A 26,288-nucleotide genomic window follows, 5' to 3' on the forward strand; every position below is an offset into this window, starting at 1 on the left:
TGGACTTCAATAACATTTTTTAAAATGAGAGCAGTAATATATATGAAATTTAATAATAGAATGTTCTGATGCTTTTGTATTAAAGATGCTATATATTGCTTTTAAACATTATGCTGTTCAGTCAATTGGGTCTACCACACACAGACATGCTATCTGATCTCACTTTAAATTCATGACAGTTAACCTCAATTATGTGCTTTGATTATCTCATGAACAAAATGTATACCACCAAACAACTATACTTGTTATAGTATTTACATGAGGAAAGATTGAGAAAGGCCACTGTTTCACATCAAAAATAATTACAACTCTAACAAATCCCTGAGAATGTCTGTTTACATGCACCAATCAATCTAACAATTTTGACATAATCATACTGGCTTTTATTTCACTTATAGATTTGAACACAATTAGATACATTGATAATTTATTGCCTAGTATTAGTCTGATTTATGTTGCAGGTAAGTCTATTTTTTACTTTTCATATGCTTTAGCTATAACACTGATTTCAAGATGCTAAATTTCTTCTCAATATTTTGCTTACTTTCTAGTTGACCTACTGACTTCATAATGTCTGAAATCAGATTCAGCAATCTCACTTGGGATCAAGTTATAACACTGCATCAAGTGTTAGATGAAGTAATTCCAATTCATGGAAGGGGGAATTTCCCCACATTGGAGATAAAACCAAAAGATATCATTCATGTTGTGAAAGATCAACTGATACAGCAAGGAATTATTGTTAAAGATACCCGATTGAATGGTTCCACAGCAAGTTACGTACTTGCAAGCCACAATGGCATGAGCTATAAGGATCTGGATGTTATTTTTGGTATTGAACTACCAAGTGATCAAGAATTTCAGCTTGTTAAGGATGTAGTTCTAGGTTGCCTGCTCGACTTTTTACCAAAAGGTGTAAAAAAGGAAAAGAGCACACTAAAGACTATGAAAGAGGCTTACGTGCAGAAGATGGTCAAAGTTTGCAATAAGCATGATCGTTGGAGTCTCATCTCTCTTTCAAATCACGCTGGCAAGAATGTAGAGCTAAAATTTGTGAATTCACTGAGACGACATTTTGAATTTAGTGTAGATTCCTTTCAAATTGTCTTGGATCCCATGTTAGATTTCTACAGTGACAAAAGTCGTAAGCTAACCAAAGAATTATATCCTGTTGTGGTAGCTGAAAGCATGTATGGAGACTTCCAAGAAGCAATGACACACTTGCAGCACAAGCTTATATCTACCAGAAAACCTGAGGAAATTAGAGGTGGTGGCCTTCTGAAATACAGTAACTTGCTGGTTCATAACTTTAAGCCAGTTTGTGAAGCAGAAATCAAGACCCAAGAACGTTATATGTGTTCTAGATTCTTCATTGATTTTCCTGATGTAGCAGAACAGCGAAAGAAGATTGAATCATATCTCTACAACCATTTCATAGGTGAAGAAAAGAGAAAGTATGACTACCTCATGACCTTGCATGGAGTTGTGAATGAAAGCACTGTTTGCCTCCTGGGTCATGAAAGAAGACAGACCCTCAATATGATCACCCTTATGGCTTTAAAAGTACTTGGAGAACAGAATATCCTACCTAATACAAGCAAGGTAACTTGCTTTTATCTGCCTGCTCCATACTTTGCTGCTGGGGGAGGGTCCCCTACGTATTATGTAACATCTGGACTACCACCTACATTGTTTCAGCCATACCACCCACTACACTTTCATGTGCCAAATGGTATGGCTTAAAAAAAAACAGTAGAAACATTGCTTTAATTAAACACCTCTTAAAAGCAAGTTTCCAAATTCCATAAAATTTAAGCTCTATTTTTATTTTTATGTAGTTACCAACTATTTTTCATCAATTATAGCTTAAACCATCACAGTAAATACAATATCATCTGTGAAATGACCTCTTTAAATGATTTTCAAATGTTATCAATTAGCTATAACAACTTTTAACTGTTGTGGACCACTTAAAATGATTTTCAAGTCTGACTGACTACTTATGACTTTCAAATTTTCTATGACAAATACATTAGAGATGCCTGCATCTTTGATTAAAATATAAAAGAACAGACTCATATTTTAAAATCCAGACGTACAGTAAAGACCAGTGCAAACATTTTTGTATTCAGTCAATTTCTTTGTTACCTTCACTTCATTTTTTGCTAGTGAATATTACCATCAATGAATTTTCAATACCTAACAAAAATGCCTAATTTCAAAGACAACAGATTCAGACGATATTAAAACCCTGGACTTTGCAAGCATATATTTTGTTTCCCAATTGAATTGGGTTAGATACAAAATCCTACTATAGTTTGAAGGAACACTGAAAAAATGATTCTGGCAAACACTGGCCATTAGTAATTTATCAACTATCAAATAAGTTGACTTGTGGATCTGAAGAATAGTACCGTCCAGCTGGACAGCCAATACTGTGACCACTTATACAGATTTCTTCATTTTCCCCCAAACAAGTTGAAAAGAATGAAAATTACCAACTCTGAATGTGAAAGTTTTCTATCATCATCTGTTAAAAAGAGACTCTACATGTCAAACAGCAAAAAGCAGGCAGAAAAAAAAAAAAAAGCAGGCAGAGGTTTTTAGCTATTGCATTTACCAGTTTTATGACCGACTTGACCAACATCTTAATATGTGGAGACGTTCAGTGTTAGTAAGTGAAAATATTTTCATTATTACTAAATGAGGCTTTTTTCTATCTTGCCTTTACCAAAGATCAGTTTCTAACACGACACTCAAGTGCCTCCTCATGTGAGATTTTGCATAATGCTATAATTTATTCAACAATTGTATATGTTCATCAGGTATCTGCATATCTACTCACTACATCAAATATGCAGCTAGCACGTCTTCCAGTGGGATTAAAACTGTATTTTCTTCCTGTAATGAAGAAAATAATCCATGACCAATATTACCTGGGATGACAGAAGGGGAGGAGCTGTCCTGAATGAATATAGATAAGACCATCAGATAACTTCACTATTTTTACTTGCTTCTGATTTTTTATGAGTTTCCGTCTCAGTTTTCATTGACCTTTGCAAGGTTTTCCATCACAACATGATCCAACAGGCATATCCTGAGAATTTGTCACTTACAGACTGTGCTTAATCTGTCTTCTCTATATTACAGTATTGGACAAAAGAAGTACACTAAAGATGGCATTTTCAAATAACCAATATTTATGAAATGTTTTATACCACAGTACCACTGGCCATCAGTATATGAATATATATATATATATATATATATATATATATATATATATATATATATATATATATATATCTCACAACCGTGAAGCTTTAAAACATTGTATGGATTCACTTCCTTGCTTGGGACAAGTAAAGAATTTAAAAATGCTATATTAAAGAGAAAATTCAGTCATCTATCTGCATAATGTATTGGTTAAAAATGATTGATCTTTCTGCCCTAAATATACTGTTTAGTTTTCAGTTAATGAGAGTGTGTCTTTTTAATTTTTTTTTAACAGCTTTATTGGAGTATCATTGCTTTACAATGGTGTGTTAGTTTCTGCTTTATAACAAAGTGAATCAGTTATACATATACATATATCCCCATATCAATGAGAGTGCTTCTACATAAAACTGAAGGATTTTATGCTATATTAACAGTACCAAAAAAATTACAAAAGATATAGGAAAATCATTAAGAATAAAAGAACTATGATAGTGATGAGTCAGGGGTAAAGTTTCAGTATTTTCCAGAGTAGCATTTTATGCTGAATAGCAGAATTTTGAAGCTATTTGGAAACATCTTATCACCCATGTGCTCCCTTAGTTTCCTTTGGTCCTTTTGAGAATTTGAACTCCTTCCCTAAAAAGCAAATCCCCTATGGTATTCTCCTGCTGGGAAAATGGCCTGAAAGCTATTTGCTTCCTCCTACCATGTCAAGCATGTGTTTCCATTATAGCAAAGAAGCTCAGAATTAGCATTTAAAAAGTTCAGATTTTTCTCGAGAGAGAATCCAAACTGGTTGAAGGGAATGGTATCACTAAAGAGAAAGCTATAGCTTTATCTATCATGGCTTTCTTTCTGTCGATACCATTATCAAGCTAGACTGTCCTCTTTGCTCCCAACTCAAGCAGAAAAATATTTATCTTCAATAGTGTATGAATATCTCTCCAAGATTAGGCTAGTTGGGTTGAGAAGCAGTATTATCTCATTCTGTTCATTAGGATAATAAATGGAACAGTTTTTTTTTTTTAATAAGGAAATGAGTGCTAGCCTCTTGGCCTAAAGGAGCTAATAGAAGTTAGTTAAAAATATAACTCTATAGCATGCCATCCCATTACAAGAGAGAAATGGTGCTGTCTTTTCTTATTTTATTTTATACAATTCAAGACTGAGTCTTGGCTCAGAAGTTTTCTTTTGTTTTGTTTTGTTTTCCCTCCAGAAACCTAACCAAAACCAAAAAAAGAAAAACCTTTTGATATACTTCTAGCATTCATATCAGTGGGACATATTTAGTGTCAGTTATTGGTACATATTTTTGAAAACTAAAATATTCTTGCATTTCACAAATATTCACATGTTATTATCAAAGTTTTACTACTACAGTATTTGTAACTTTTAAATTCAGAGTTATTCTAATAGTGACTGATGTCCCGTTTAGTCAAAGAAAACTGAAGAGAAGGATTAAGTATTGTTTTAAATGAGAGCCCAGCTAAATTAAAGACAAAATATCAGAGCTAGAAAAGTTGTGAATCTTTCAAAAAATTGGGAAAGCTCCTGGGGCCAAATTCCATTTTTTATATTATCTCAGAAAGGCTCTATTAAAATACCTCCAAATTGAAGCAATTTTAAAATTTGCCTTTAGCCACCTTTTTGTTTTAGACATTGATAAAGATATCAATATGCAAAACGCCTGAGATCTGATTAAAACTCCTTTCATTCGATGGATCTATTATCTGAAAATATTCACCCAATTTTAAAAATATAAATTAAAGTGTATATTTGAGAAAATTTTTGAAGTTTAAAGATTGTAATGCTTTTCAAAATTATATCAATATATGAATACAGCAGATCCATTTATAGAAGATTTTTTAAAAATAAGTAACTCTGTAAATTAACATTACAACAGGATTGGGAGATATGTGGGACTACAGTTTGGTAAACATTCTTATGAAGTCCATTTTGGCAAGGCATAAAACCCAACATTTTAACCTGCTTTGGGATTCATTTGCTTTACCATTATAAACGAAATACATTAATGTTTTGTTTTCAGTTCTGCTATTATTTTAGTGGTTCTATTTTATATGTTATAATGATAAAATTTATGTAATAAGTATAGGAAATTGTATTGCTAATCCACTGCTTTTTTAGGATTCTCGATGTATAGTATCATGTCATCTGCAAACAGTGACAGCTTTATTTCTTCTTTTCTGATTTGGATTCCTTTTATTTATTTTTCTTCTCTGAGTGCTATGGCTAAAACTTCCAAAACTATGTTGAATAATAGTGGTGACAGTGGGCATCCTTGTCTTGTTCCTGATCTTAGTGGAAATGGTTTCAGTTTTTCAACATTGAGGACGATGTTGGCTGTGGGTTTGTCATATATGGCCTTTATTATGTTGAGGAAAGTTCCCTCTCTGCCTACTTTCTGCAGGGTTTTTATCATAAATGGGTGTTGAATTTTGTCGAAAGCTTTATTTGCCTCTATTGAGATGATCATATATTTTTTCCCTTCAATTTGTTAATATGGTGTATCACGTTGATTGATTTGCATATATTGAGGAGTCCTTGCATTCCTGGAATAAACCCCAATTGATCATGGTGTATGATCCTTTTAATGTGTTGTTGGATTCTGTTTGCTAGTATTTTGTTGAGGATTTTTGCATCTATGTTCTTCAGTGATATTGGCCTGTAGTTTTCTTTCTTTGTGACATCTTTGTCTGGTTTTGGTATCAGGGTGATGGTGGCCTCCTAGAATGAGTTTGGGAGTGTTCCTCCCTCTGCTATATTTTGGAAGAGTTTGAGAAGGATAGGTGTTAGCTCTTCTCTAAATGTTTGATAGAACTCGCCTGTGAAGCCATCTGGTCCTGGGCTTTTGTTTGTTGGAAGGTTTTTAATCACAGTTTCAATTTCAGTGCTTGTGATTGGTCTGTTCATATTTTCTATTTCTTCCTGGTTCAGTCTCGGCAGGTTGTGCATTTCTAAGAATTTGTCCATTACTTCCAGGTTGTCCATTTTATTGACATAGAGTTCCTTGTGGTAATCTCTCATGATCCTTTGTTTTTCTGCAGTGTCAGTTGTTACTTCTCCTTTTTCATTTCTACTTCTATTGACTTGAGTCTTCTCCGTTTTTTTCTTGATGACTCTGGCTAATGGTTTGTCAATTTTGTTTATCTTCTCAAAGAACCAGCTTTTAGTTTTATTGATCTTTGCTATTGTTTCCTTCATTTCTCTTTCATTTATTTCTGATCTGATCTTTATGATTTCTTTCCTTCTGCTAACTTTGGTTTTTTTTTTGTTCTTCTTTCTCTAATTGCTTTAGGTGCAAGGTTAGGCTGTTTATTTGAGATGTTTCCTGTTTTTTAAGGTAGGACTGTATTGCTATAAACTTCCCTCTTAGAACTGCTTTTGCTGCATCCCATAGGTTTTGGGTCATCGTGTTTTCATTGTCATTTGTTTCTAGGTATTTTTTGATTTCCTCTTTGATTTCTTCAGTGATCTTTTGGTTATTCAATAGTGTATTGTTTAGCCTCCATGTATTTGTATTTTTATAGATATTTTCCTGTAATTGATATCTTGTCTCAAAGTGTTGTGGTCGGAAAAGTTACTTGATACGATTTCAATTTTCTTAAATTTACCAAGGCTTGATTTGTGACCCAAGATATGATGTATCCTGGAAAATGTCCCATGAGCACTTGAGAAAAATGTGTATTCTGTTGTTTTTGGATGGAATGTCATATAAATATCAATTAATTCCATCTTGTTTAATGTATAATTTAAAGCTTGTGTTTCCTTATTTATTTTCATTTTGGATGATCTGTCCATTCGTGAAAGTGGGGTGTTAAAGTCCCCTAGTATGATTGTGTTACTGTCAATTTCCCCTTTTATGGCTGTTAGTATTTGCCTTATGTTTTGAGGTGCTCCTATGTTGGGTGCATAAATATTTACAATTGTTATATCTTCTTCTTGGATCGATCCATTGATCATTATGTAGTGTCCTTCTTTGTCTCTTGTAATAGTCTTTATTTTAAAGTCTATTTTGTCTGATATGAGAATTGCTACTCCAGCTTTCTTTTGATTTCCATTTGCATGGAATATCTTTTTCCATCCCCTCACTTTCAGTCGGTATGTGTCTCAAGGTCTGAAGTGGGTCTCTTGTAGACAGCATATATATGGGTCTTGCTTTTTTATCCATTCACACAGTCTGTGTCTTTTGGTGGGAGCATTTAATCCATTTACATTTAAGGTAATTATCGATATGTATGTTCCTATTCCCATTTTCTTAAATATTTTGGGTTTGTTATTGTAGGTGTTTTCCTTCTCTTGTGTTTCTTGCCTAGAGAAGTTCCTTTAGCATTTGTTGTAAAGCTGGTTTGGTTGAGCTGAACTCTCTCAGCTTTTGCTTGTCTGTAAACTTTTAATTTCTCCATCAAATCTGAATGAGATCCTTGCTGGGTAGAGTAATCTTGGTTGTAGGTTTTTCTCCTTCATCACTTTAACTATGTCCTGCCACTCCCTTCTGGCTTGCAGGTGTTGTGCTTCAAGATCAGCTGTTAACCTTATGGGAATTCCCTTGTGTGTTATTTGTTGTTTTTCCCTTGCTGCTTTTAATATGTTTTCTTTGTATTTAATTTTTGATAGTTTGATTAATATGTGTCTTGGCGTGTTTCTCCTTGGATTTATCCTGTATGGCACTCTCTGTTCTTCCTGGACTTGATTAACTATTTCCTTTCCCATATTAGGGAAGTTTTCAACTATAATCTCTTCAAATATTTTCTCAGTCCCTTTCTTTTTCTCTCCTTCTTCTGGGGCTCCTATAATTCGAATGTTGGTGCATTTAATGTTGTCCCAGAGGTCTCTTAGGCTGTCCTCAGTTCTTTTCATTCTTTTTTTCTTTATTCTGCTCTGCAGTAGTTATTTCCACTATTTTATCTTCCAGGTCACTTATCCGTTCTTCTGCCTCAGTTATTCTGCTATTGATCCCTTCTAGAGTATTTTTAATTTCATTTATTGTGCTGTTCATAGTTGCTTGTTTTCTCTTTAGTTCTTCTACATCCTTGTTAAATGTTTCTTGCATTTTGTCTATTCTATTTCCAAGATTTTGGATCATCTTTACTATCATTTTTCTGAACTCTTTTTCAGGTAGACTGCCTATTTCCTCTTCATTTGTTAGGTCTGCTGGGTCTTTACCTTGCTCCTTCATCTGCTGTGTGTTTTTCTGTCTTCTCATTTTGCTTATCTTACTGTGTTTGGGGTCTCCTTTTTGCAGGCTGCAGGTTCGTACTTACCATTGTTTTTGGTGTCTGTCCCCAGTGTCTAAGGTTGGTTGTGTAGGCTTCCTGGTGGAGGGGACTAGTGCCTGTGTTCTGGTGGATGAGGCTGGATCTTGTCTTTCTGGTGGGCAGGTCCATGTCTGGTGGTGTGTTTTGGGGTGTCTGTGGTCTTATTATGATTTTAGGCAGCCTCTCTGCTAATGGGTGGGTTTGTGTTCCTGTCTTGCTAGTTGATTGGCATAGGGTGTCCAGCGCTGTAGCTTGCTGGTCGTTGAGTGAAGCTGGGTCTTGGTGTTGAGATGGAGATCTCTGGGACATTTTCACCGTTTGATATTACGTGGAGCTGGGAGGTCTCTTGTGGACCAGTGTCCTGAAGTTGGCTCTCCCACCTCAGAGGCACAGCACTGACTCCTGGCTGGAGCACCAAGAGCCTTTCATCCTCACGGCTCAGCATAAATGGGAGAAAAAATAGAAAGAAAGCAAGAGGATAAAATAAAATAAAATAAAGTAAGATAAAACAAAATAAAGTTATTAAAATAAAAAATAAAAACTAATTATTAAGAAAAATGTTTTTTAAAAAGTAAAAAGAAAAAACAAAAATGGACGGACAGAACCCTAGGACAAATGGTGAAAGCAAAGCTATACAGACAGAATCTCACACAGAAGCATACACATACACACCTACAAAGAGAGGAAAATGGGAAAAAATTATATATCTTGCTCCCAAAGTCCACCTCCTCAATTTGGGATGATTCGTTGTCTATTCAGGTATTCCACAGATGCAGGGTACATAAAGTTGATTGTGGAGATTTAATCTGCTGCTCCTGAGGCTGCTGGGAGGGATTTCCTTTTCTCTTCTTTGTTCGCACAGCTCCCAGTGTTCAACTTTGGATTTGGCCCCGCCTCTGCATGTAGGTCACCTGAGGGCGTCTGTTCTTCGCTCAGACAGGATGGGGATAAAGGAGCTGCTGATTTGGGAGCTCTGGCTCACTCAGCCCAGGGGGAGGGAGGGTATGGATGTGGGGCGAGCCTGCGGAGGCAGAGGCCAGCGTGACTTTGCAGCAGCCTGAAGAGCGCTGTGCATTCTCCCGGGGAAGTTGTCCCTGAATCACGGGACCCTGGCAGTGGCGGGCTGCACAGGCTCCCAGGAGGGAAGGTGTGGATAGTGACCTGTGCTTGCACACAGGCTTCTTGGTGGTGGCAGCAGCAGTCTTAGCATCTCATGCCCATCTCTGGGGTCTGTGCTGATAGCCGCAGCTCGCGCCCGTCTCTGGAGCTCCTTTAAGCAGCGCTCTTAATCTCCTCTTCTCACGCACCAGGAAACAAAGAGGGAAGACAAAGACTCTTGTCTCTTCAGCAGGTCCAGACTTTTCCCCAGACTCCCTCCTGGCTAGCTGTGGTGCACTTACCCCTTCAGTCTGTGTTCACACCACCAACCCCAGTCCTCACCCTGCGATCCAACCGAAGCCTGAGCCTCAGCTCCCAGCCCCCCGTCGCCCCGGCGGGTGAGCAGACAAGCCTCTCGGGCTGGTGAGTGCTGGTCAGCACTGATCTTCTGTGTGGGAATCTCTCTGCTTTTCCCTCTGCACCCCTGTTGCTGCGCTCTCCTCCGCAGCTCCGAAGCCTCCCCCTCTGCCACCCGCAGTCTTCTCCCATGAAGGGGCTTCCTAGTGTGTGGAAACCTTTCCGCCTTCACAGCTCCCTCCCACTGGTGCGGGTCCCATCCCTATTCTTTTGTCTCTGTTTTTTCTTTTTTCTTTTGCCCTACCCAGGTGTGTGGGGAGTTTCTTGCCTTTTGGGAGGTCTGAGGTCTTCTGCCAGCATTCAGTGGGTGTTCTATAGGAGCAGTTCCACGTTTAGATGTATTTCTGATGTATCTGTGGGGAGGAAGGTGACCTCCGTGTCTTACTCTTCTGATATCTTCTCCAACTCTCTCATAATGTCTTGACTACTGTAGCTTTGTAGTATAGTCTGAAGTCAGGGAGCGTGATTCCTCCAGCTCTTTTTTTCTTTCTGAAGATTGCTTTTGTTATTCATGGTCTTTTGTGTTTCCATACAAATTGTGAAAATTTTAGTTCTAGTTCTGTGAAAAATGCCATTGGTAATTTGATAGGGATTGCATTGAATCTGTAGATTGCTTTGGGTAGTATAGTCATTTTCACAATGTTGATTCTTCCAATCCAAGAACATGGTGTACCTCTCCATTTATTTGTATCATCTTTAATTTCTTTCATCAGTGTCATAATTTTCTACATACAGGTCTTTTGTATCCTTATGTATGTTTATTCCTAGGTATTTTATTCTTTTTGTTGCAATGGTAAGTGGGAGTGTTTTCTTAATTTCATTTTCAGATTTTTCATCATTTGTGTATAGGAATGCAATAGATTTTTCTGCATTAATTTTGTATCCTGCTACTTTACCAAATTATTTGATTAGCTGTAGTAGCTTTCTGGTAGCATCTTTAGGATTGTCTATGTATCATGTCATGCCATCTGCTAACAGTGACAGCTTTACTTCTTCTTTTCTGATTTGGATTCCTTTTATTTCTTTTTCTTCTCTGATTGCTGTGGTTAAAACTTCCAAAACTATGTTGAATAGTAGTGGTGAGAGTGGGAAACCTTGTCTTGTTCCTGATCTTAGTGGAAATGGTTTCAATTTTTCACCCTTGAGGACAATGTTGGCTGTGCATTTGTCATATATGGCCTGTATTATGTTGAGGTAAGTTCCCTCTATGCCTACTTTCTGCAGGATTTTTATCATCAATGGGTGTTGAATTTTGTCGAAAGCTTTCTCTGCATCTATTTAGAAGATCATATGGTTTTTCTCCTTCAATTTGTTAATATGGTGTATCATATTGATTGATTTGCCTATATTGAAGAATCCTTGCATTCCTGGGAAAAACCACACTTGATCATGATGTATGATCCTTTTAATATGCTGTTGGATTCTGTTTGCTAATATTTTGTTGAGGATTTTTGCATCTATGTTCATCAGTGATATTGGCCTGCACTTTTCTTTCTTTGTGACATCTTTGTCTGGTTTTGGTGTCAGGGTGATGGTGGCCTCGTAGAATGAGTTTGGGAGTGTTCCTCCCTCTGCAATATTTTGGAAGAGTTTGAGAAGGATAGGTGTTAGCTCTTCTCTAAATATTTGATAGAATTCGCCTGTGAAGACATATTGTCCTGGGCTTTTGTTTGTTGGAAGATTTTTAATCACAGTTTCAATTTCAGTGCTTGTGATTGGTCTGTTGATATTTTCTATTTCTTCCTGGTTCAGTCTTGGCAGGTTGTGCATTTCTAAGAATTTGTCCATTTCTTCCACATTGTCCATGTTATTGGCATATATTTGCTTATAGTAATCTCTCATGATCCTTTGTATTTCTGCAGTGTCAGTTGGTACTTCTCCGTTTTCATTTCTAATTCTATTCATCTGAGCCTCCCTTTTTTTCTTGATGCATCTGGTTAACGGTTCATCAATTTTGTTTATCTTCTCAAAGAACCAAGTTTTATTTTTATTGATCTTGGCTATCATTTCCTTCACTGCTTTTTCATTTATTTCTAATCTGATCTTTATGATTTCTCTAATTGCTTTAGGTGTAATGTTAGGTTGCTTATTTGAGATGTTTCTTGTTTCTTAAGGTAGGATTGTACTGGTATAAACTTCCCTTTTAGAACTGCTTTTGCTACATCCCATAGGTTTGGGGTCATCGTGTTTTCATTGTCATTTGTTTCTAAGTAGTTTTTGATTTCCTCTTTGATTTCTTCAGTGATCTCTTGGTTATTAAGTAGTGTATTGTTTAGCCTCCATGTGTTTGTATTTTTTACAGATTTTTTTCCTGTAATTGATATCTAGTCTCATAGCATTGTGGTCAGAAAAGATACTTGATATGATTTCAATTTTCTTAAATTTACCAAGGCTTGATTTGTGACCCAAGATATTATCTATCCTGGAAAATGTTCCATGAGCAGTTGAGAAGAAAGTGTATTCTGTTGTTTTGGATGGAATGTCCTATAAATATCAATTAAGTCCATCCTGTTTAATGTATCATTTAAAACTTGTGTTTCCTTTTTTATTTTCGTTTTGGATGATCTGTCCATTGGTAAAAGTGGGGTGTTAAAGCCCCCTCCTATGAATGTGTTGCTGTCAATTTCCCCTTTTATGGCTGTTACTATTTGGCTTATGTATTGAGGTACTCCTATGTTGGGTGTGTAATATTTACAATTGTTATATCTTCTTCTTGGATTGATCCCTTGATCATTATGTAGTGTCCTTCTTTGTCTCTTGTAATAGTCTTTGTTTTAAAATCTATTTTGTCTGATATGAGAATTGCTACTCCAGTTTTCTTTTCATTTCCATTTGCATGGAACATCTTATTCCCTCCCCTCACTATCAGTGTGTATGTGTCCCTAGGTCTGAAGTGGGTCTCTTGTAGACAGCATATATATGGGTCTTTTTTTCATATCCATTCAGCCAGTCTATGTCTTTTGGTTGGAGCATTTAATCCATTTGCATTTAAAGTAATTATCAATATGTATGTTCCTATTTTCTCAGTTGTTTTGGGTTTGTTATTGTAGGTCTTTTCCTTCTCTTGTGTTTCTTGCCTAGAGAAGTTCCTTTAGCATTTGTTGTAAAGCTGGTTTGGTGGTGCTGAACTCTCTCAGCTTTTGCTTGTCTGTAAAGCTTTTATTTTCTCCATCAGATCTGAATGAGATCCTTGCTGGGTAGAGTAATCTTGGTTGTAGGTTTTTCTCCTTCATCACTTTTAATATGTCCTGCCACTCCCTTCTGGCTTGCAGGTGTTGTGCTGCAAGATCAGCTGTTAACCTGATGGGAATTCCCTTGTGTGTTATTTGTTGTTTTTCCCTTGCTGCTTTTAATATGTTTTCTTTGTATTTAATTTTTGATAGTTTGATTAATATATGTCTTGGCGTGTTTCTCCTTGGATTTATCCTGTATGGGACTCTCTGTGCTTCCTGGACTTGATTAACTATTTCCTTTCCCATATTAGGGAAGTTTTCTACTATAATCTCTTCAAATATTTTCTCAGTCCCTTTCTTTTTCTCTCCTTCTTCTGGGGCTCCTATAATTCGAATGTTGGTGCATTTAATGTTGTCCCAGAGGTCTCTGAGACTGTTCTCAATTCTTTTCTTTATTTTTTCTTTATTCTGCTCTGCAGTAGTTATTTCCACTATTTTATCTTCCAGGTCACTTATCCGTTCTTCTGCTTCAGTTATTCTGCTATTGACCCCTTCTAGAGAATTTTTGATTTCATTTATTGTGTTGTTCATCACTGTTTGTTTGCTCTGTAGTTCTTCTAGGTCCTTGTTAAACGTTTCTTTTATTTTCTCCATTCTTGGAATTATTTCCAAGATTTTGTTTCATCTTTATTATCATTATTTTGAATTCTTTTTCAGGTAGACTGCCTATTTCGTCTTCATTTGTTAGGTCTGGTGGGTTTTTACCTTGCTCCTTCATCTCCTGTGTGTTTCTGTCTTCTCATTTTGATTAACTTACTGTGTTTGAGGTCTCCTTTTCGCAGGCTGCAGGTTCATAGTTCCCGTTGTTTTTGGTGTCTACCCCCAGTGGCTAAGGTTGGTTCAGTTGGTTGTGTAGGCTTCCTGGTGGAGGGGACTAGTTCCTGTGTTCTGGTGGATGAGGCTGGATCTTGTCTTTCTTGTGGGCAGGTCCACGTCTGGTGGTGTGTTTTGTGGTGTCTGTAACCTTATTAAGATTTTAGGCAGCCTCTCTGCTAATGGTTGGGGCTATGTTCCTGTCTTGCTAGTTGTTTGGCATAGCATATCCAGCACTGTAGCTTGCTGGTCGTTGAGTGGAACTGGCTCTTGGCGTTTAGATGGAGATCTCTTGGAGATTTTTGCCATTTGATATTATGTGGAGTTGGGAGGTCTCTGGTAGACCAATGTCCTGAACTTGGCTCTCCCACCTCAAAGGCACAGCCCTGACACCTGGCTGGAGCACCAAGAGCCTGTCATCCACACAGCTCAGAATAAAAGTCAGAAAAAATGAAAGAAAGAAAGAAAGGAGATAAAATAAAATAAAGTAAAATAAAATAATATGAAATGATATAAAATAAGATAAAATTTATTAAAATAAAAAATAAAAATAATTATTAAAATATTTTAAAAGTAATGAAAAAGAAAGAAAATAGAGAGCAACCAAACCAAAAAACAAATCCACCAATTATAACAAGAGCTAAACAACTATACTAAAAAGAAACAAACAAAAAAAAACAAAAAACCAAAAAAAAATTGACTGATAGAACCCTAGCACAAATGGTAAAAGCAAAGCTATACAAACAAAATCACACACAGAAGCATACACATACACACTCACAAAAAGGGCAAAAGGGAAATATATGTATATATAGTTGCTCCCAAAGTCCACCTGCTCAATTTAGGATGATTTGTTGTCTACTCAGGTATTCCACAGATGCAGGGTACGTCAAGTTGATTTTGGAGATTTAATCCACTGCTCCTGAGGCTGCTTGGAGAGATTTCCCTTTCTCTTCTTTGTTCGCACAGCTCCTGGGGTTCAGCTTTGCATTTGGCCCCGCCTCTGCATTTAGGTCCCCTGAGGGTGTCTGTTCCCCATTCAGACAGGACGGGGTTAAAGGAGCAGCTGCTTCAGAGGCTATGGCTCACTCAGGCTGGGGGGAGGGAGGGGTACGGAGTGCAGGGCGAGCCTGCTGCGGCAGAGGCTGGCGTGATATTACACCAGCATGAGGCGTGCCATGTGTTCTCCCAGGGGAGTTGTCCCTGGATCACGGGACCCTAGCAGTGGTGGGCTGCACAGTCTCCTGGGAGGGCAGGTGTGGATAGTGACCTTTGCTACTCACAGGCTTCTTGGTGGCTGCAGCAGCAGCCTTAGCATCTCTTCCCCGTCTCTGGGGTCCGCGCTGATAGCCGTGGCTACGTCCATCTCTGGAGCTCGTTTAAGTGGCGCTTTTAACCCCTCTTCTCATGCACCAGGAAACAAAGAGGAAAGAAAAAGTCTCTTGCCTCTTCAGCTGCTCCAGACTTTTTCCCTGACTCCCTCCTGGCTAGCTGTGACACACTAGCCCACTTCAGGCTGTGTTCACGCAGCCAACCCCAGTCCTCTCCCTACGATCTGACCAAAGCCCAAGCCTCAGCTCCCAGCCCCCGCCCGCCCTGGCGGGTGAGCAGACAAGCCTCTCGGGCTGGTGAGTCCTGGTCAGCGCCAATCCTCTCTGTGGGAATCTCTCCACTTTGCCCTCTGTACCCCTGTTGCTGCGCTCTCCTCCTTGGTTCCGAAGCTCCCTGCCTCTGCCACCCACAGTCTCCACCCATGAAGGGGCTTCCTAGTGTGTGGAAACCTTTCCTCCTTCACAGCTGCCTCCCACTGGTGCAGGTCCCATCCCTATTCTTTTGTCTCTGTTTTTTCTTTTTTCTTTTGCCCTACCCAGGTACGTGGGGAGTTTCTTGCCTTTTGGGAGGTCTGAGTTCTTCTGCCAGCATTCAGTAGGTGTTCTGTAGGAGTTGTTCCACATGTAGATGTATTTCTGATGTATTTGTGGGGAGGAAGTTGATCTCCACGTCTTACTCTTCCACCATCTTGAAGCTCCTCTCTAGATGATTTCTTAACCCGTCGAAATGTGCATCTTTGCTTTCATGTTGACTATATGTTAAGTCCAATTAGTGTTAACTCAGATTAGTTTTTTTTTAACCATGTTATTGCTCATTATATAGTTCTAACTGAGACATGTATATACTATTTTGGAAAATGTATTTTACTATTGACAAAAATGGTGGAGTAAGGACGTCCAAATATTAAATTATTGATAAAAGCAATTAAAAATGCAAAGATTGTTGGAATTAACCTTTTCAGAACTCTTGGAATTATCTAGAGGCTTACAGCAACACAGAGAGAAGAATGGCTGAACCTTAGTAAGAACATAAGTTTTGTGGCTTTTTTAAAATTAGACAATCTTTAAGAGCATTTTTAGATTCACTGCAAAATTGAGTGGAAAGTGCAGAGAGCTCCCACATATCTGCTGCCTGTACACATGCCTAGCCTCCCCTGCTGTTAACATCTGCACCAGTGTGATACATTTATTAAAATCAATGAACCTACATTGACATACTATTACCAGCCAAAGTTATAGTTTATATTAGAGTTCAACCTTGATGATGTACATTCTATGGATTTGGACAAATTTGAAAGACATGTTCCCACCATTATAGTATCATAAAGAATAGTTTTGTGGCCCTGAAAATCCTCTGTACTCGGCCTATTTATCCCTCCCTCCCCCTAAACTCTGGCAACCACTGATCTAACTGTCCCTAGTTTTGCCTTTTCCAAAATGTCGTATACTTGGAATCTTACAGTATGTAACCTTTTCAGATTGGCTTCTTTCACTTAGTAATATGTATTTAAGTTTCCTCCATGTCTTTTCATGGCTTGATAGCTCATTTCTTTTTTAACATTGAATTATATTCCATTGTCTGCATGTACCACAGTTTATCCATTCAAGTTTTGGCAGTTATGAATAAAGCTGCTATAAATATCTGTGTGCAGGTCATTGCGTGAACAAAATTTTGAGTAAATACTGAAGAGCAGGTTTTCTGGATCGTTTGGTAAGAATATATTTCTTTTTAAAAAAAAAAACTGCCAATCTGTCTTCCAAAGTGGATGTACCATTTTGCATTCCCATGAGCGATGAATGCAGGTTCCTGTAGCTTCACATCAGGGCCATCATTTGTTGTTGTCAGTGTTTTAGGGTTGTGCCATTCTAATTGGTGTGTAGCCATATCTCACCATTTTAATTTGCAATTCCCTAATGATATGGTGTTGAGTATCTTTTCATTGCTTATGTGCCATCTGTATCTTCTTCAGTGAGGTGTCTGTTCAGATCTTTTGTTCAATTTTTTAATCAATTTTTAAAATTTTTCTTCCTGTTGAGTTTTAAGATTTCTTTGTTTATTTTGGATTACAGTCATTTATCAGATGCTTTTTACAAATATGTTCTCCAAGTCTGTGGCTTGTCTTCTCATTCTCTTCACAGTATTTTTCACAGAATAGACATTTTAAATTATAATGAAGTCCAGCTTATCAATTATTTCTTTCATGGATTTTGTATTTGGTACCTTTGGTGTTGGATCACCAAACACAAGGCCAACTACATTTTCTCTTGTGTTGTCTTCTAGGATTTTTATAGTTTTGTGTTTTACATTTAGATCTATTATACATTTTGAGTTAATTTTTGTGAAGAACGTAAGATCTGTGACTAGATTAATTTTTTGCATGTGGATATCCAGTTGTTCTAGCATTATTTGTTGAAAAGGCTTTTCTCCATTGTACTGCCTTAGCTCCTTTATCAAAGGTAAGTTGACTGTATTTGTGTGGCTCTACTTCTGGGCTCTTTATTCTGTTTCATTGATCTATTTTTTATTTTGCCAATATCACACTGTCTGGATTAATATAGCTTTATAGTAGGTCTTGAAGATTGGTGGTGATAGTACTCTAACTTTTTTCTTCTCCTTCAAAACTGTGTTATCTCTTCTGGATCTTTTGCCTCTGCATATAAATGTTAAAATCTGTTTGTCAATATCCACAAAAATATTTGCTGGAATTTTAATTGGGATTGCATTGAATCTAGAGATCAAGTTAGGAAGAACTGACAGCTTGATAATATTGAGTCTTCCTATCCATAAACACGGAATATCTCCTATTTTTTTTTCTTGATTTCTCTCATCAGTTTCATAGTTTTCCTTATACAGATCTTGTAAACATTTTGTAAGAATATACCTAAGTACTTCCTCTTTTGGTGCTAATATAAATGGTATGGTGTTTTTAATTTCAAATTTCACTTGTTCATTGCTGGTGTATAGGAAAGTGATTAACTTTTATATATTAAACTTTCTATCTTTCAACCTCGGTATAATCACTTATTAATTCTAGTTTTTAAAATATTGATTCCTTTGAGTTTTCTGCATAGAAAATCATCACGTCATCTGCAAACAAAGACACTTTTATATCTTCCTTCCCAATCTGTATATCTTTTATTTTCTTTTCTTGTCTTATTCCATTAACTAGGAGCTTCAGTAAGATGTTGAGAAGCAGGGGTTAGTGGGGACATCCTTGACTTGTTTCTGATCTTAGAAGGGAAGAGTCTAATTTCTGACCATTAAGTATGATGTTAACTATACGTTTTTTGAAGTTATTCTTTGTCAGTGGAGGAATTTCCCCTATATTCTCAGTTAACGGAGAGTTTTTATCATGAATATGTGTTGTATTTGCCAAATGCTTTTTCTGCATCTATTGATATAATCATGTGTTTTTTTCTTCTTTAGCCTATTGATGTGATGGATTGCATGAATTAATTGTCACATGTTGAACTAAACTTGCATAGTTGGAGTAAATCCCATTTGATCATGGTATATAATTCTTTTCTTTTTAAGCCACTTTATTGAGGTATTATTGACATACAAAAAGCTGTACATATTTCACATATACAAAATGATGGGTTTGAAGATAAATATACATCCATGAAACAATCACCACAATCTATGCCATAAAAATACCCATCACCTTCAAAATCTTCCTACCACCCTCTTTATTATTTTCTTTTAAATAAAGCTTTTAGGAGTGAGTCAGTTTTCCCGGGTCTCTCCCATGTTTAATCTTAAAGTTTAAAGTTAATCTTAAAGTTTAAAGTTTAATCTTTAAGTTTAATCTTAAACTTTAAAGTTTAATCTTATTAAACTTTATTTGATTTTCTCATGTTACTTTTTTTTCAAGAACTCTTAACATAAAATCTACCCTCTTAGCAAAATTTTAAGTCTACAACACACTATTGTTTATTATAAGCACTGTGCTGCACAGTAGACTTCTAGTTCTTGTTTGTCTTATATAATTTAAAATTTGTACCATTTGAGTAATACCTTCTCATGTCCCCTTACCCCAGTCCCTGACAACCACCATTCTCCTCTCTGCTTCTATGTTTGATTATTTTAGATTCTTTATATAAGTGGTATCATGTAGTATTTGTCCTTCTATGTCTAGTTTATTTCAGCTAGCAATGTCCTCAACATTCATCCATGTTGTCACGGATGGTGAGATTTCCTTCTTTTTTTAAGGATGAATAATATTCCATTGTTTGTATTTGCCACATTTTCTTTATCCACTCATCCATCAAATGGTCATTTGGGCTACTTCCATGTATTGTTTATTGTAAATAATGCTGAAATAAACATGGGAGTTCAGATATCTCTTAGAGATACTGATTTAAATTCCTTTGGATATAGAACCAGAACTAAGTTTTCTGGATCATATGGTAGGTCTATTTTTAAGTTTTTCAGTAACCACCATCCCGTTTTTCATAGTGGCTGCACCAAATTACATTTCCACCAACAGTGTATAAGGGTTACCCTTTATGCACATCCTCAACAATGCTCTATTTTTTAAATAATAATAGCCATTCTAACAGGTGTGAGGTGAATATCTCATTGAGGTTTTGATTTGCAATTTCCTAATAATTTATAATGTTAAGTATCTTTTTTCATATACCCGTTAGTCATTTGTATGTCTTCTTTGGAGACATGTCTATTCAAGTCATTTCCCCATTTTTTAAATCAGATTATTTGGTTTTTATTGTTTCTTTGTTTGCTATTGACTTATAGGTGTTCCTTATATATTTTGGATATTAACCTTTTATCAGATATGTGGTTTTCAAATAATTTCTCCCATTCCATAGGTTGCCATTTCATATGTTTATTGTTTCCTTTGCTGTGCAGAAAGTTTTAGATTTCCAGGATTCAGTCTTCGTAAGTTGTATATTTTTAGGAACTTATCCATTTCTTTTAAATTATCTAGTTTGTTGGTGTATAATTGTTCATAGTAATGTTTTATGATCCTTTGTATTTCTGTGGTATCAGTTATAATGTCTCCTCTTTCATTATAATTTTATTAATTTTAGTCATCTCTTTTCTTAGTTATTTTAGCTAATGGTTTGTCAATTTTATCTTTAAAAAAAGAGTCAGTTTATTTTTATTTTTTGTCCTTCGAGTCACTATTTCATTTATTTCTGCTGTAATCTACATTGTTTACTTCCTTCTGATAGCTGTGGGCTTAGCTTTTACTTATTTTTCTAGTTCCATGAGGTGTAAAGTTAGATTGTTTAAGATTATTTTTATTAATGTAGGCATTTATTTGTATAAACTTCCCTATTAGAACTGCTTTGGCTGCATCCTATAAGTTTTGGTATGTTGCATTTCCATTTTTGTTTGTCCCAAGATATTTTTTTGATTTCTTCTTTAACAAATTAGTTGATCAGAGTGGTTTGTGTTGTTTAATATGCATATATTTGTGAATTTTTGAGCTTTTCTCCTGTTATTTATTTCTAGTTTTATACCATCATTGTCAGAAAAGATACTTGATATGGTTTCAGTCTTAAATTTGTTAAGACTTGTTTTGTGACCTAAAACATGATCTACCTTGGAGAATATTCTGTGGATACTTGAGAAGAATGTGTATTCTGCTGCTGTTGAATGTAATGTTCTGTATATATCAGTTAGGTCTCTTTGGTCTAAAGTATAGTTAAAGTCCATTATTTCCTTATTTATTTTCAGACTGGATGATCTATTTATTATCTACTCATTGTTGAAAGTGGGTTATTAAAGTCCCCTACAATTATTGTATTGTTGTCTATTTTTGCCTTCAGATCTGTTAATAATTTTTTAATATATTTAGGTGTTCTACTATTGTGTACATATATATTTACAATTGTTATATCCTCTTGATAAGTTGACCATTTTATAATATATGATGACCTTCTTTGTGTCTTGTTACAGCTTTTGACTTAAAGTCTATTTTGTCTGATATAAATATAGCCACCCCTGATCTCTTTTGCTTTCTGTTTTTATGGAATATTTTTTCTATCCTTTCACTTTTAGCCTATGAGCATCCTTATAACTGAAGTGAGTCTCTAGTAGGCAGCATATAGTTGATTCTTCTTTTTTTATTCATTCAGCTACTCCATGAATTCTAATTGATGCATTTAAACCATTTACATTTATAGTAATCATTGATAGATAAGAACTTACTAGCAACATTTTCTTAATTATTTTCTATCTTGTAGCTTTATTGTTTCTTTCTTCCCCCCTTGCTGTCTCTGTGAATTGATGCTTTTTTGTAATTGCAGCTTTGATTCTTTTCTCTTTATCATTTATGTAGCTTTATAGGTTTTGCCTTGTGATCACCATAGAGCTTTCATAATACATCTTATAATAGTCTATTTTAAGCTGAGAACAAGTTAACTTCAACTACATAAAAAATGTCTACACATTTACTTGCACTCAGCCACATTTTATGTTATATGTGTCCTAATTTAAATCTTTTTATATTGTTTATCCATTAACAAAATATTGTAGCTATAATTATTTTTAATACTTTTGACTTTTAATCTATATTCTGGAATTCAAATTAATTTATACACCACCACTGCAGTATTATTTTGAATTTGACTATATATTTCCCTTTACCAGTGAATTGTGTAATTTCACGTTTTCATGTTACTATGAAAGGACTAATGTCCTTCCATTTCAGCTTGAAGAACTTCCTTTAATATTCCATGTAGAGGAGGTCTAGTGCTGATAAATTCCCTCAGCTTTTGTTTGTCTGGAAAAGTCTTTATCTCTCTTTAATTTCTGAATGACAACCAAGTGTTCTTAGTTGACAGTTTCTTCTTTGAGCACTTTCAATATATCATCCTACTCTCTCCTGGTCTGCAAGATTTCTCCTGAGAAATCTGCTGATAGCCTTATTGGGGTTCCCTTGTATGTAATTAGTCTTTTTTCTCTTGCTGCTTCCAAAACCCTTTCCTCATCTTTGATTTTTGAGAGCCTGATTATACTGTCTTGGTGCAGATCTCTTTGGGTTAAATCTATTTGTGGATCTTTGAGTTTCAGTACCTGGATACACCTGAATGGCCATATCTCTCCCTACATAGGGAAGTTCTCAGCTATTATTTCTTTACATATGTTTTCTGTCTGTTTCTCTCTCTCCTCCTTCTGGGACTCCCATAATGCAAATATTGTTTCTTTTGATGGTGTCCCACAAGGCACACAGACTTTCTTCACTTGTTTTCATTCTTTTTTCTCCTCTGATTGGATAGTAGCAAGAGATCTATCTTCAAGTTTACAGAGTCTTCCTTCTGCTTGATTGGGCCTGATGTTGAAGCTCTCTTGCATTTTCCATTTTGTTTATTATTTTTCCCAGAATTTCTGTGTGTTTTTTTTAATTTTATGATTTATATCTCTTTGTTGAACTTATTTTGTTCATGCATTGTTTTCCTGTGTTCATTGAGTAGTCTATCTGTATTCTTTTGAATCTTGCTGAACTTCCTTAAAATAATATTTTGCATTCTTTTTTTCAGGTAACATGCAGATCTCTATTTGGGGGGATCAATTATTAGAAAATTATTGTGCTCCTTTTATGGTGTCATGTTTCTTTGCTTTTTTGTGTTCCTGATGGCTTTGCATTGATATCTGCACATTTGAGGAAGCAGTCACCTCTTCTAGCCTCATCAGACTGGCTTTGGTGGAGAAAGACTTTCACTTGAAGGTGACTGTGGGCCCCATCTGGATAGGGTGCAGCATCTCTGTTTCATGGGAAGGTACATTGGTGTAGTCTTCATGTAGCTCTATCAGCTGAGGTAAATGGTAAAGACTGCAGAGGTCTTCTGTGGCCTAGACTACAGAGGCCCTGTGAATGGCAGTGACAGTTCAGGCTATTGAGGTTCTTGAAGTAGGAGGCTGCTGGGGTCCACTTGTTCAATAGTTTTCCTGTGAGAGGAATTTATATCTAATGGGAGAGATCCCTCTTGGCACCAGGTCTGGTGTGTTGATGCCCAGAGCTATAGCATAGCTGGTTTCCTGTCATCAGGCACATGTGGAACTACCACATCACCTGAGTTCTGGGGCACAGATGCACTTGCTTTAGCAGTGGTGTGGCTGTCTGGGTGTGGGCATAGGCAGATATGCTATGAAACTGGGGTCTGGATCTCTGGTGCTTGATACAGTGACTCAGGCCGGGGAGGGGATGGTACATAGCAGCAGCACTGGCTATGGGATGACAGGGTGAAGCAGTGGCTCGGGCCCAGGACCCAGGATACAGTAGTGGTACAGTCTGGTGATGGTGTGTCAAGTCCCAACTCTAACCCCAGGATGCAGTGGAAGATGGCCTGGTTATGGAGTGTCAATGTCCCAACTCTGGCCCCAGGGTATAGTCTCATAACAACAACAGTATGTCCTTGGTGATGGCCTATTAAAGGTCACACATCAGGACATAGGGGGTCAGATGCAGAGCAGTGACAGCACAACCCTGGTAAGCGTAGGTCAAAGCCTGACCTTAGACCTGGGGGTGGGTTTCAGAGAAGTAGCAGCTACACCCCAGCAATGATGGATCAAAGCCATGATCTTGGACACAGGGTTGGAACTCATAACAGCAGTAGTGTACCCTGGTAGTGCCAGGTCAAAGTGGGACTTGGGTCCTGGGGAGCAGGGCACAGAGCAGTGACAGTACAGCTAGGTACTTGCTGATCAAAGCTGCAACCTGGGATCTGGGGGTGGGACTTGGAGCAGGGCAGCTCCAGTACCATAGATGGTGAGGCGCTGTGGTGTTCTGATCCTGGAGAGTGGTGCACAGCAGCAACTAGAACCCCTGGGGACAGGTCTCCCTGCAGTGATATCTCCAGCCCCTAGGAGGAGATGTAGTGGCAGGGACTCTGGGCAACTCCATCAGCTGGGATTAGCATTGGTGAAGCCTGTGGGAGTCCTCAATAGAAAAAACTGCAAATGACCACTGTGGTGAGGCTTGGTGGGGTAAAATCCTTTTGAGGGACTCCGTCCTTGCTCTGAACTGCTGTGGACTCAAGGATGAGAAGGCATAGATAAAATGCTTCCTGTACTTTTCTATGTGACCATCCTTAGGTTTTGAGCTCTGTAAGGTTTCTGTTGCTTCTTCCTTGTATTCCAGAGGTTTTTTTTCCAGAGCTATTTTCATTGCTTTGTAGTTGTTTATTTGTTTCTGTGGGGAAGACAAGTATTGTGATTTCCTAGCCCTCCATCTTGCTAATTAACGAACCCTGCCAAAAGTTTTTGAATGGTATGTTTTTGTTATGCTTGTTTTGAGCTATTTTCTAACCTCTGTTTTTATTTTCTCTTTGACTGATTGTTCAAGCGTGTATTATTTAATTTCCATTTATTTGTGAATATTTCCGTTTTCCTTTTATTCCATTGTGGTTGGAAAAGACACTTTAAATTATTTCAATCTTCTTAAATTTGTTAAGACTCGTTTTGTGACCTAGAATGCAAAATATTCTGGAGAATGTTTCATGTGTGCTTGAGCATGTGTATTCTGCTGCAGCTTGTTGGAAAGATCTGTATATATCTGTTAGGTTCATTTGTTCTATAGTGTTGTTCAAGTTCAATGTTTCCTAATTGAATGTTTTGTCTGGATGATCTATCCATTATTGAAAATAGGGTATTGAAATCTTCTACTATTATTGTATTGCTATCCATTCTCCTTTCAGATCTCTCAATGTTTGCTTTATATATTTAGGTGCTCTGATATTGTGTGCATGTATGTTTATAATTGTTATAGCTTCCTGGTGCTGAATTGGCCCTATTATCATTATGTAATAATCTTCTTCATCATTGTGAAAGTTTTTGACTTAAAGTCTACTTTGTCTGATATAATATGGCCACTCCTGCTCTCTGAGTTTCCATTTTCATGGAATATCTTTTTCTATCCCTTCACTTTCAGGATATGTGTGTCCTTAAATCTGAAGTGAGTCTCCTATAGATAGCATATAGTTGGAATTTTTCCCCAGTGGGAGAAGTCAGGCTGAGGAGATCTCTCTCAGCACTGTGCTATGATAACTTGGGGGAGTGGTGACGTGGGTCAAATTAAACTGTTCTTCTTACACTTTTAATGTGTCTTTTCTTATTTCTGTGCTCCATAGGGGTGCCATAATCTCTCATCTGGATTCAAGAGCTTTTATAAAAGTTTTTTCATTTCTGGAAGGTTGTTATGTGTAGGGTTTTTTGGGGGGGAAAGAAGGTTGGTACCTCCTATTCCACCATATTGCTGACATTACTGCCTGTATAATTCTTTTTATATAGTATTGGATTAAATTTGCTAATATTCTGTTGAGGATTTTTGCATCTACGTTCAAGAGAGATATTGTTCTGTAGTTTTCTTTTCTTGTAATATCTTTGTCTGCTTTTGGTATTAGGGTTATGCTGGCCTCATAGAATAAGTTAGAAAGTAAAGGCATCCTGGTTTTATTGCATTTTGCTTTATTGCACTTCACAGATATTGTGTTTTTTACAAATTGAAAGTCTGTGGCAACCATATGTCAATCAAGTCTATTGGCACCATTTTTCCAACAGCATTTTCTCACTTCTCTGTGTCACATTTTGATAATTCTTGCAATATTTCAAACTTTTTCATTATGATTCTATTTATTATGGTGGTCTGTGATCAGTGATCTTTGAGGTTACTACTATGACTTGCTGAAGGCTCAGATAATGGTTAGCACATTTTAGCTATAAAGAATTTTTAAATTAAGGCATTTTTAGACATAATGCTATTGCACACTTAATAGACTGCTGTATAATATAAAACATAAGTTTTATATGCACTGGGAGACTAAAAAAATTGTGTGACTTGCTTTATTGCAATATTCACTTTATTGCAGTAATCTGGAACCAAACCCTTAATATCCTCGAGGTATACCTCTATTTCCTCTGTTTCTATTTTGTG

General features: G+C 36.7%; 1 protein-coding gene across 1 annotated transcript; it reads left to right on the forward strand.

Annotated features, from left to right (window-relative positions):
• Positions 1-570: 570 nt before the first annotated feature.
• Positions 571-1,743, forward strand: TENT5D (terminal nucleotidyltransferase 5D). The gene has a single exon (XM_007187174.2). The coding sequence runs from the start codon at positions 571-573 to the stop codon at positions 1,741-1,743; it is 1,173 nt and encodes a 390-aa protein (XP_007187236.2).
• The last annotated feature ends 24,545 nt before the right edge of the window (positions 1,744-26,288 follow it).

This window comes from Balaenoptera acutorostrata, chromosome X (genome assembly GCF_949987535.1).
Source record: "Balaenoptera acutorostrata chromosome X, mBalAcu1.1, whole genome shotgun sequence".
NCBI lineage: Eukaryota > Metazoa > Chordata > Mammalia > Artiodactyla > Balaenopteridae > Balaenoptera > Balaenoptera acutorostrata.